This window comes from Myxine glutinosa, chromosome 1 (genome assembly GCF_964187855.1).
Source record: "Myxine glutinosa chromosome 1, kmMyxGlut1.1, whole genome shotgun sequence".
Lineage (NCBI taxonomy): Eukaryota > Metazoa > Chordata > Myxini > Myxiniformes > Myxinidae > Myxine > Myxine glutinosa.
In genome coordinates this window covers 141,578,383-141,591,193 of record NC_136261.1, presented here as the reverse complement: position 1 = coordinate 141,591,193, position 12,811 = coordinate 141,578,383, and the positions used below count along the sequence as shown (strand labels likewise).

The following is a 12,811-nucleotide window of genomic DNA, read 5'->3' as shown; positions in this document are numbered from 1 at the left end:
GAATTATAATTCATTGCCCCATTATTCGGTTCAAAAGAAACAATTGTGCTGTTGGTTCAATAAGCATATTTTGAAAAATAGAGCGACAAATAAGGTGTTACTAATTCTTTAAAATAATAAATTAGTATGGATGAAAATGAACAATACTTTGTGACAAGAAATTGTTTGTGTTGAATGAAAAATTGCTAAAATAATAAGCTTTTATTAAATTTCTAAATGATTTGGCAGGATCAACAAAATAATAACAAGAAGGAGAATTGATTTGCAATATATGTCCCCGACCACGTTTCAGTTCAATATGTTAAAGGGTAAGGGGAAAATGTCTGAATTTTTTTTTGCATCAGTAAACACGTCCCTTTATTTGGGCGGCGTATAATGTCAGGTTCGGTGCTGTGACAGTAATTAAAATAACCCGATGTACAAACTCAAACTTGGTCTGTATCTTATCATAATAAAGCTGTTTCCCAAGTTTCGGTTGAATATGTTAAAAGGTATGAAAAAAGTGCAGAAAACCATAGGTGGGATGGACAGACAGAAGGACAGACAGACGTAGAGCAAACCTATAGTCCCCTCTGGGTAGGGGACTAACTATGTGGCATTTGTGGCCTAAGCCTTAGCGCATTCTGTGTAGACAAACAGACAAAGAAACAAAGACAAACAAATGAAAAATCACTCATAGAGTGACACTTGGCAAAGCAGAACAAAGTAGAATGGCACTCAGTAGAGCAGCCTTTTGACCTCAAAAATAATTAGTGGTTGAATTCAGTGACCTGATATGCAAATCGTCTTCAAAGTTTAAGTTAATCGGATGAAAATTGACAATTTTAGAAATCTGGCCTACGTTGACCTTTTGGCCTATTTTGACCTCAAAATAGTTGGTGGTTGGTTTCAGTAAGCTGATATGCAAATCCTATTCAGATTTCAAGTCAATCAGATGAAAATTGAGGATTTTAGAAATTTGAAAAAAGTGGTTGACCTTTGGCCTATGTTGACCTTGTGACCTGTGTTGATCAAAAAAATAGTTGGTGGTTGAATTCAGTTCGCTGATATGAAAATCCTATTCAGATTTCATGTCAATCAGATGAAAATTGAGGATTTTAGAAATTTGAAAAAAGTCGTTGACCTTTGGCCTATGTTGACCTTGTGACCTATGTTGGTCTCAAAAATAGTTGTTGGTTGAATTCGGTTAACTGATATGTAAATTCCATTCAATTTTCAAGTCAATCGGATGAAAATTGAGGATTTTATAAATTCAAAATGGTTGTTGACCTTTGGCCTATGTTGACCTTTTGGCCTATGCTGATCTCAAAAATAGTTGGTGCTTGAATTCATTTAGCTGATATGAAAATCCTATTCAAATTTCAAGTCAATCGGATGAAAATTGAGGATTTTAGAAATTCGAAAAAAGTGGTTGACCTTTGGCCTATGTTGACCTTTTGGCCTATGCTGATCTCAACAATAGTTGGTGGCTGAATTCAGTTAGCCGATCTGTAAATCCTATTCAAATTTCAAGTTAATTGGATGAAAATTGAGGATTTTAGCAATTTGAAAAAAAGTGGTTGACCTTTGGCCTGTTTTGACCTTTTGACCTAAAAAATATATCGGATTTTGTCAGACTACGAACTATACCATTTGGTGAAGTTTCGTGAGGATCGGTTTAAAATTCCGACCTGTAGGGAAGTATAAGTGAGCAGACAGACAAACACAGACACACAAAGCGGAGTGATCAAAAGACTTGCCAAAAAAAAAAAGTTTTTGCGAAGAGGCAGACAGACAGACCAATGGACCCAAATGCAATCCCTTCTCCTTTGACAAGGGTAATGATGATAAGCATAATTGTTGTATTTACATGATAGTCGTAATTGTTTTCCCATTATGGGTTCCCTCATAAATATATAACAGTGACGGTTTGTCCGACTTAATGAACTCTTATGTAAGTGGAACCAACTGAAGTTACTGATCAATGAAATGTCAAAGTAAATACCACACACACAATTGTTTGCTGTATGAGAAGCAATCGTTACAATTACCAAATAACTTTAATGAAAATATAACTGTGAATACATTTGTCTCTCTGAATGAACAATACTTAACTCCCTTATTTACAAGATTCAAGGCCTCGCCTGTCCAACAAAGCTTCATTGATAGTGAGGCTTAATCACTTTCAAGACTTTCACAACTCCTTTATCAAGAATAAAGAACAATATACTCTGTGAAGCCAGTCTAAATGCATTGGATCTAAAACATGAAGTGGAGTGCATTTTCTGTCCACAAAACAAAGATACGACTATTGAATGACGTTACTTACCTTCTCGCTTAGGATAATTAACCAGCTGGATGTCTCATGCTCAATGATAATGCTTTATAAGCTTACTTGGAATTATACTGGATGACCGCTAATTCCATGCACATGTCATATACAAAAAAACAACAACATGCATTTTAAGGCCATTTCCCCTGCTAGAGCGGGGGTTTTTCACGTGACTGTATATATATATATATATATATATATATATATATATATATATATATATATTTATATTTATATATACTTCAAGGTCATTATGTCATATACATTATGTTATTTGTGCTTATTCAGATTTATTTAGAATGACCAGTAAAAAACACTCAGTAAAAAACAAAAATCAGCTGTAGGTGTCATAGCAACTACAACAACAACAGGCATTTTAAGGCCATTTTCCCTGCAAGAGCGGGGGTTAGCCTTGCGGTCCCCATGACAATCTTCTCCATTTTGCCATATTTTCTGATTCGCCCCTTGTTAACCCTCTTGCCCGCATTTCTTCTTCGACCATCCTCAGCCAAGTCTTTCTCGGTCTTCCCCGTCCTCTACTTCCTTCTACATTCATTTCCATCACACTTCTCAACCAGTCACTTTCATCCTTCCTCAACACAAGACCAAACCATCTCAACCTGTTTCTCTTCACAGCATCCATCACAGGCTCTATTCCCATCATCTTTCGCAATTCATCATTTGTCTTCCTCTCTCTCAACGATACTCCACACATCCACCGAACCATTCGCATTTCCACCCTTTCCAGCCTTCGTTGCTGCTCTACGTTCATTACCCATGTCTCGCTCCCATAAATCATAACACTTCTCACACATGCAGCATACACCTTTCCCTTCAGCTTCAACGACACTCCCCTACTCATCAGCACGCCACTCAGTTCCCGAAACTTCTTCCATGCACATCTCACTCTAGCAACCGTTGCCGAGTCTGATCCACCTTCTCCATTCAGCATGTCTCCTAGGTAACAAAATGTTTTCACACCTTCCAGCTTCACGCCGTCTCCAAGATCCAACTCAACATTACCTCCATCTACAGCTCCCTCTGTGCACACCTTACACTTGAATGTAGCTGCCACACTGGTTAATGACCCTATCAAACCACTACAACTAATTGACATAACAACTAATTGACATTATTGTCAAACCTGCATATAAGGTCCAGCATCGTATGTGTGTGAGCCCCCGAATCAACATTTCGAGAAGGATTTACTGGAAATACAAACTACAAACAATTAATTATTTGAATTAATCCTCATCAGTTTTGTGAGATGTTCCATTCATTTTCAATGGTGTGGGAAAGATGTAAAAAGTTTTTTTGTGAGCAGCATCTCCAAACTTTTGGTTTTGATATCCTTTTAAAACATAGGAACTAGAGGATAGATGTCACATAATGGAAGCCAACAACCCTAACAGCCAACAACATGGACACTACATTTGCATTGACAGTACCAACCTCTAACAAGACAGCAACTAAAGTATTTGATCCACTAATTGTAAATTTTTTAGTAATCTTGCTGGAACACGAGTTTCAAAAAGACAAAAGTCATGCTTGTCGATCATTGTCGTGTATCTCCCATTGCCCATCAAATAATTTGGTGTGTGATCTTGCTTACCTTAGGATGTACAGTACACTCTTATAGCAAACTCTCATAGTTTATCATCCTGCGAGACACAAAAGTTATTGATCTGCTAGCTTGTTCTCTACACCCATCATCCATTCATCAAAATAATGTTTTGGTTTATTTCTCCTAGTATTGATGAAGACAATTTGTCATCTTTCTGTTTTAATCTAATGTGTTGCTGTAAAAACTGCTTCTTTCGTGTTAAGCACAGGTTCATTTGGCTTTATTTACTTTTATCATCTTTTTATTTCGTTTATTTGGCTTTAAAAGTTAATTTGTATAAACTAAAGCAGTGCTTTAATACGATGGGATTCCACTGCCTTCAATTTCTGTACCAACTTTGGCAACACTGTCAACTTTACCATCTCCAGTATAGAGCTCAAACTCTAATACAAGAGAAAAACGAATTTGGTAAATTTGGACTAATTTTCTTTATTGTCCATTATGTCCTTTTTGAACCTTGGGATAATTTCACATACAATTCCATAATGTTACGTTTGCTATACCAAATACACGTATTATTGGTTTGGTGTAAGTGCAGCTCTACGTAAAATTGCAGTCACAGGTCGACAAGAGCTCCACATGGATATTGTTGTTGTTGTTGTGTTTCTTATTGGGGGTCATTTTTTGAAATGTGCATATTGTTTATCCCGTGTAGATATGGACAGATCTCCCGATGTCACTGTTCCCTACTGTTGTTGTGCTTCCCTCTCTCTCACCCTCTTGTCTCCCACTCCCTTTATTATATGTTATATGTGTTAGCTCTTATACGAGCCTCAACAAAGTATACCAAAAAAAAAACAAAAAAAAAACGTTAAGCAGGACAATGTTAAGCGATAACCTACTGTAATCTCAAATAATGTACGTCTAACTCGCCCCACCCCGAGCATAAGCTAAACTAGAGCTAAACAGTAGGTTGTGCCCAGCCAATATCCGGTTCTTTTTTAATTTTAAGAAAAATCTGCAGCAGGTTTTATTGACATTAGAAGCAGTTTGGCACTGATATTAGGTCATCCCACATATGTTATGATTGTGCCAAACAAGATGACATTAAACGAATTTTTGGATTCGACATCATGTTTATCCAACAATCACATAATAGTCAATTCCAAGATCGCCTTTATGACTTATTTTTGATTGATATCTGCTCAAGAAAACAACTTCTATTGAAATGAACGCATTGCTCAAATATTATTTGTAGAATGCTTGAGTTGTAATGACAGTAGCTTTTGGCCAGCCATCATGACAAGCAGAGTATCGGTGGTGCTTACTTCTCCCCACTGACATATTCCTTATTTTTATTTGTAGCTGTTCCCTTAGGAGTGATTATGGTTCCAGGAGATTGTGACCTGGAGCTGTGCCGAGCTCACATTGAGCGGCTGCAGGAGGTAGGTGCTTTAGAAACAGCTGCGTTATTTTGCATTACGGTGCATGGTGTAGCAGAGTAAAAGTATCTTCCTGTAAGATTATTCAATTTGGGGAATGGTGAGTTATTTTAAGAGTTTTCTGGATGGTACTGTGCAGTATATCCCCAGCAGGATAATTTGCTGGTAGGAAGCTTGACTCGAAACTGTCTGGTTCTGTTTATTACAGACTATTGTTTCTTCCCAAAGGTAGCAATTTCCAGATTTTTAGCCTATGTTTTTTGTTACCGTAAAAAATTGCTTTTTTCTATTTTTTTTTGCAACTGCATTGTGATTTCAAAAACGCAATAACTTATCCATTGTTTTAAAACATAAATTGACAAATGCATTTTTCTGAGTATTTTCAAATTGCATAATTGATTCTTTGATATCTTCACATATATCACATATCCTGCTTCACGATATTTTTTGACATTGCATTGACAAGCACAAGTGACACGATATATTTGCATGATTGCAGGATAAGCTCTTCGCCTACATTATGTGGCTTCTCAGCATGAGGGGTTCATAGTTGCACGTAAAAAACCTCCACAGCTGTGGACATTCGCTGTCGAAAATTTCCATCCTAGTCAAACCTGCCTTTGTTCGATGCTTATTCGCCATTTGAAAAGAAATCCAGGTTTTTCTTTGTATTCTTAGGGTGTCTATATTTAAGATGAGACTGCAGTTTATTTGATTCATCGATGCAGCAGACAAAACGTCATAGCAAATGACCCATTTTGTTTCTCAATACCAGACGTTATGATGCTGGTAAAATCATCATTAGAGGTGGCCATTCTTTTCAGGAGAAAGAGCTCGGGACACGTTTGCTGAAGATGTCTGTGTGAAAAGACTACTTCAATTTTGCTATTACATTTTTTAGGCAATTCCCATGCTCTGTTTTGACTGCGGTTAGTGCAATTCTTCCACTGCTGAAATAACGAGGCCCTCAAGTGTTTTATCTGTGGGCAATGATGCCATCAGTATCCCCGTGCATCAAAATGGCCATTGGACGCCCAACAAACAATGCTCCTACCTTCTTATGACATCACCAAAACACAATGCAATGCTTTATTTCGAAAGATTGGACACATTATTGGATGGATAAGAAGGATATACATACATTAAAAAAGGCTCTGCTGCCTAAACAGTTGCATAAGCTTCGCCTAATAGACATGAGCTTAGTTGAGGTACAGCTTTCCATAGGACTGTAATGCTGTCAATAATGGGAGGAGGAGCTTCTGCTCCACACTGATGAGGGCCAACAAACCAAAAACACCTGTCAATGAATGTTAGTTCTTCAGGGTGGACTAGTCTATAAAAGTGAGAATTTTATTATCTTCCCGGTATTCGCTGCAGTATAATCTTACGGAAATATGGACGGCTGTTGCTCTACAGTAAGCTCATGCCGAAGAGGAATAGCCGACTTACTGTTTTTGCAAGCAGAGCCTTTTTGTACTCCACCCCTCCCTGTTCTATCTCCAGGTGATGCACGACATCATCGCCACGGCCGAAGGCATTCGGAGCACGGCGATGATGCATGCAAAAGGGCATATACAATTTTCACTCCGTTTGTTTTCTTGCTTTATTGTTTTCTTTCTTGTTTGTCCGGGCAATATCTCAGAGATCCTTTGAGCCAGGAAGCTGAAATTTGGCCACAACAGTGAACAAGTGCTTTGGCAAAAACGTTATTTTTTATTTTTTGATTAATCAATTAATTGATTGATTACTTACTTATTATTGATTTATTAATTACTTATTTATTTTCTTTCTCATCTGGGCAATATCTCAGACACCTTTTGAGATAGGAAGTTGATATTTGGACATGACAATGGCCAAGTGATTTGGTTATGAAGGGTATTTTTGATTTATTGATGATTTTTTTTTTGAATGGGTATTTTTGAAAATGGTTTTAAGAGTATTTTTGATTTATTGATTGATCAATTAATCGATTAATTATTTATTTTTTGAATTACTTAATCAATTAATTAATTTCAAAAAGTTATAGATTTGGATGAAATGATGGTGGTTTAGGTGCCAATTGATTGAGAAATTAATTAAGTTATGATTATTATTTATTTATTTCAATTACGAAATTAATCAATCAATTATTGTAGACAGCTTTCTACCAATTCTGTCTCCATGTGGTGCATGGCAGCACTGCCCGGTAATGTTGCGTGCTGGAGGATATGTTATTTATTTATTTGACATGGGGGCGGGGTACTTTGAATGTTGCTCTACTTGTTTAATTTAAATTGTTCTTCACTGCTCCCTCCCAGAACTGTTTTGTGAATGACAGATAGATAAATGTGTAGCAGACATTTCCTGTTGTTCAGGATGCATGCAGAAATAATTGGTGGTGGCATTTCATTGCTGGGTCCACACGACATTATTGAGGTCTGATCATGATATAATATATATATATATATATACTGTATGTATATATATATATATATAGTTATATATATATATATATATATATTATATATATATATATATATATATATATACTATATATATATATATATACTGTATATATATATATATATATATATATATATATATATTATGTATGTATATATATATATATATAATATATATATATATTATATATATATATATACACTGTATGTATATATATATATATATATATATATATATAATATAAAGTGCATTCAGAAAGTATTCAGACCCCTTCACTTTTTTCACATTTTGTTATATTGCAGCCTTATGCTGAAATCATTTAAATTCATTTTTTCCCTCATCAATCTACACTCATACCGCATAATGACAAAGAGAAAACAGGATTCTAGAAAGTTTGCAAATTTATTAAAAAGAAAAAACTGAATATCACATTGACATAACTATTCAATACCCTTTGCTACGACACCTTGAAATTTAGCTCAGGTGCCTCCCATTTCTCTTGATCATCTTTGAGATGTTTCTACACCTTGATTGAGTCCACCTGTGGTAAATTCAATTGATTGGACATGATTTGAAAGGCACACACCTGTCTATATAAGGTCTCACAGCTGACAATGCATATCAGAGCAAAAACAAAGCATGAGGTCGAAGGAACTGCCTGCAGAGCTCAGAGACAGGATTGTGTCGAGGCACAGATCTGGGAAGCCTACAAAAAAATTTCTGCTGCATTGAAGGTTCCAAGCACAGTGGCCTCCATAATTCTTAAATGAAGAAGCTTGGAACAACCAGGACTCTTCCTAGAGCTGGCCGCCCGGCCAACCTGAGCAATCGGGGGAGAAGGGCCTTGGTAAGAGAGGTGACTAAGAACCCGATGGTCACTCTGGCTGAGCTCCAGAGATCCTGTGTGGAGATGGGAGAAACTTCCAGAAGGACAACCATCACTGCAACACCCACCGATCTGGGCTTTATGGCAGAGTGGCCAGACGGAAGCCAAACAGTTCAATCTTGGTTTCATCAGACCACAGAATCTTGTTTCTCACAGTCTGAGAGTCCTTTAGGTGCTTTTTTGCAAACTCCAAGCGGGCTTTCATGTGTCTTTCACTGAGGAGAGGCTCTGGGCACCTGTCAATAAAGCATAGCCTGATTGCCATCGACCATCTGCATGACATTTATCTCTGCTAGAAACAGAAAGTTGCACAACGCAAGAGCAACAAGACTTTGGACAATTATAAATGTGTAAAGTATGTGACAAAACACAAAGTCAATTGCTCAAAGTGAAATATTTTTTTCCCACAAAAGAAAGAAAGGAAAGGTGATAATTTCCCATGAGCTTGTGTAGTTCATGCAATGTTTTCACTGTATGCAAGCTGCTAGAAAGAGAGAAATGATCCTTCAAATGTTATTTCATGGTAAGTCTCTTCCAATCCTTCAACAAGAGGAAATGTGCGAGATCAACTTGACATTGGCAATGTTAATGAGTGTTCCTGTATGATTGTGTGCAACCTACTTCTTTTAGCATTTGATTGTTAATAAGAAATTACATCTCTGATATTCAAAAAGGCCACAAATTTCCATTGTTAATTCTATGAAGCGCTTTTTTAATTGTATCAAAACATTTCCTTGTGTCTGCCAGGATTTCCCTCTAATTCCTCCCAGCTTCCAGAAAAGGTTGCAGGTGTGTGTTACCACAACCTTTCACAAACTTTTACTGTCCAATCTTGTTTTTGTTTTGTGCAACATCTTTTTTTTTTTATCGAAACACATCTACTTACTGTTTTCTGTTTTCTCTTTTCCTGCTCTAACAACACAACATTTCACCTTTTTATAGCGATATTGAGGCTCATGGAAGAGCAGAAGCACATGGGCGCAATGGATCCACAGGCAAAATGGGACAAGGAAAAACAATTTGGAATTACAACAAACAGATGCACTACAGAACAAGGAGACAAAATTGTAGAAGGGTGAGAATGTGGTTTCAGTGGGTGTCGTCAAGCTCAGTCGTGGAAATGTTGGAGACCATGGTGTTGTTGGGCAGTAGACTTGAAACTTTCTGAAGAAAGGCTCACCATATTGGACTGAGGAATAGCTGACAAAAAGAGGGGTATGAAATCATTGAGGTGAATATTGAGCTTAGTCTTGCGGGGAGTACAATGGAAAGGGTTTCTGGTTGGAGGTGAGAAAGCAGGAGAAAGACCAGGATATACCTCCATAATTACCTGAGACCAGGATATAGCTCATACTTGCACCTCATCTCAATCATTTATGTTGCAAATGTCTCCACCTAATTTTATTCCACCTTTCTCCAGTCTTTATCTCTTTTCTGTATTGTCAGACCATAAATTGCAGTTGTGTTTCCTTTTGGTTGTCACACCTATGGTTGGTATTATTGCACAATTTGCCTTTTTGCTTAAGGCATGCTATATTATTTGCCTTGTCAAGTCTGTTTTGAAATGGTAATTTCTGATTATTCCCTCAGCAGGTGCTCTGTGTCTGTGGATTCAAAGCACATACTTTTTCTGCATTATGTGAAGATACATAAGGACAAGGATGTGTAGTACAAATTTTATGCAGGTGCATAACATTTCTTTCAAAATGTTAACTTCATTGAATCCATTTAGACACCTGGAAAGTTTCAATAGAATAATATTTCATTTCGCAATATGTCATAGTTGTGTATAACCTACAATCAAATTTATATATTGTTGTCAGCAGGAAGAAGAAAGTGGCAGGCCAAGAATTTTATCTTCACAAAGACTTTCACCCAAGTGGTGTTTTCTAGACTGTAAGTTTCAATGGTTGTAACATATTATCAAACATGTCTGCCTGACTGTACGGACCAAATAAGAAATACACTTCATGTTAAGAATCAAGAATAAAAGTCCTCATTGAGGACAAAGCCACCAACCACAGCTTAACAAAATTGGCCGCACTGTGGTCACAACCTGTGACCAAATCCGGTGACAGGCCAAATGGGCCAGGCTGATTGGGCCAGGTAATAGGCCGATGATTTGGATAGATGACAAGAACAAGCCGATTCGACTTTGGGTTCCGGATGCAGATGAGGCCTATCAGTAAGATACAAAACATAAACTGTTCAACCGGGCGGAGGTATGCGCTCTAGCAAGTGCCGTTCTAGTTACATGCATGTGCTTAATTTTAAATAAAGTCATCAAGCCATTTTCGAGTTGAAGCTCCAAGCAGATGCACAGATGGATGGACGGAAGAGCAGGACCCAAAATATGAGCCCCCGCTCAGGGGCTAACAGATGCTGATTGATCCTGCTTTGGTTCATTAGGTATTTTGAAAATTGGCTAAAAAAAGAAAGGGGAAATAATGTATGCTTGTCATTGATTATGTGACTCAACAAAGTTTTGCAGTGGACGATTTAAAATAATTATGACAATCAGATCATTGTCTTTCATTCCAGCTTTAACAATATGTTAGGAAATCATAGATCCAAGATTTTTGCTCATATGGCATTCTTGGCAAAGAAAACTTGGTCTAACAATAGTGGCTGCAAATAGTTTAAGATGGATAGCTTGTCCAAAATACCCGATACATTTTCACGTAGCTTATTTCCAGAAATGGAGAAACTGTCTCTGAAGTAATGTGACAAGGGTCTTCATTGTTACACTTGGGGGTTTATTTACATTTGAGTTTAAGCAATGGAATTTTGTGTAAGTGAGTAGGATGTGCCAGTAATCAATGTTTAACAGTTTGAACTTTCCCATCATGGGATAATTGCGCATTGCCATTATAGGAATCATGTCTGATTGGAAAGGACACCGAATGATACGAAGTTACTCTCAGGCTTGAAATACCAACACTTAAATCCCAATGATTCACTATGAATTATGTGGCATATGTGAGCTCCATGGGATTTATGACCATCCCATTCCTGCGGTTGATGTTCCCGATAACTGTCAACTACTCTCCTTTTTTTGGATTGCGTGTTTTTTTTCCTTCATGCACTCACAATGCTTCATGTGCATACATCATTGGTTATTTCAAACCATGTTGTAACTTTGCATTACTCAGCACTCTGCATAACGTTAGGTCTCGACCATCCGCATGACATTTGTCTCTGCTAGAAACAGAAAGTTGCACAACGCAAGAGCAACAAGACTTTGGACAATTATAAATGTGTAAAGTATGTGACAAAACACAAAGGCATTTGCTCAAAGTGAAATATTTTTATCCCACAAAAGAAAGAAAGGAAAGGTGATAATTTCCCATGAGTTTGTGTAGTTCATGCAATGTTTTCACTGTATGCAAGCTGCTAGAAAGAGAGAAATGATCCTTCAAATGTTGTTTCATGGTAAGTCTCTTCCAATCCTTCAAGTACCAAGACAATACACAGGGGTTTTTCGAGTATTTTTTCAGGCCCAATGCAGTCTTACTCTTCACTATAACCCTGATGGCAGAAGATATGTCTGAGACAGCACCATGTTATTTTTCATAGTTTGTCATTGCTTTGAAAATAAAAAAAGTCAACGTCCCAAATATTCCTTGGCCATCTTGATTGCCAGACAACAATATACCTGACAATCATTATTGGGCTGAAAGGCTGTCTCAGAGACAATATGCTCGCTCCTGTGCTGGTGTAGCCTGGGTTGTGTTGAATCACCATCACCCTGTTTAAAATAAAAAATGGTCACCTTGGTATTTCGCATGGATCGTGTTGTGTGTGTAAATGAGTGTGCTATCGGTCAGGTGGAATGTTAATTTGGGGTCGTGCATAGCAAACATTTCTGGTGGACTTTAAGGATCCCACAATGACTTTCACAAGACCAGGGCATTAATATGCCAGCACACTGGCCGAATTGCAAATTCCTTCCCTAACCAGCTATCTGCCTGTAATGATGATCATCTTATAGTGGTGGTCCAATAAGTGCTCTCATTCCACCAAAAGGACAGCCAACTCACTGTGATATGATACTACGTCATATCAGACTGTTTCACCATCATCCTTCAATGGACTGAAGCAGTTGATTCACCCCAGAATCTGGAAATCATTTTGTTTTGAGAAATGGGGAAACCTTGCAGCACATT

The 12,811-nt window shown here is 37.4% G+C and overlaps 1 protein-coding gene across 10 annotated transcripts in view; it reads left to right on the top strand.

Annotated features, from left to right (window-relative positions):
- The window catches only part of LOC137429041 (diacylglycerol kinase iota), a 687,154-nt gene that overhangs the window by 495,920 nt on the left and 178,423 nt on the right, over positions 1-12,811 (top strand). For 6 of the 10 annotated variants that reach the window (XR_013623427.1, XM_078777718.1, XM_078777713.1 and 3 more), the window contains 3 exons: positions 5,241-5,320; positions 9,393-9,434; positions 10,469-10,541. Coding sequence is in view for 7 of the 10 variants with exons in the window: in XM_078777718.1 (XP_078633844.1) it covers positions 5,241-5,320; positions 9,393-9,434; positions 10,469-10,541 (195 nt within the window). In the remaining 3 variants the exon portion in view is untranslated. The remainder of the gene's footprint in view (positions 1-5,240; positions 5,321-9,392; positions 9,435-10,468; positions 10,542-12,811) is intronic. The other 4 variants (XR_013623429.1, XR_013623428.1, XM_078777709.1 and 1 more) reach the window with 1 other exon arrangement.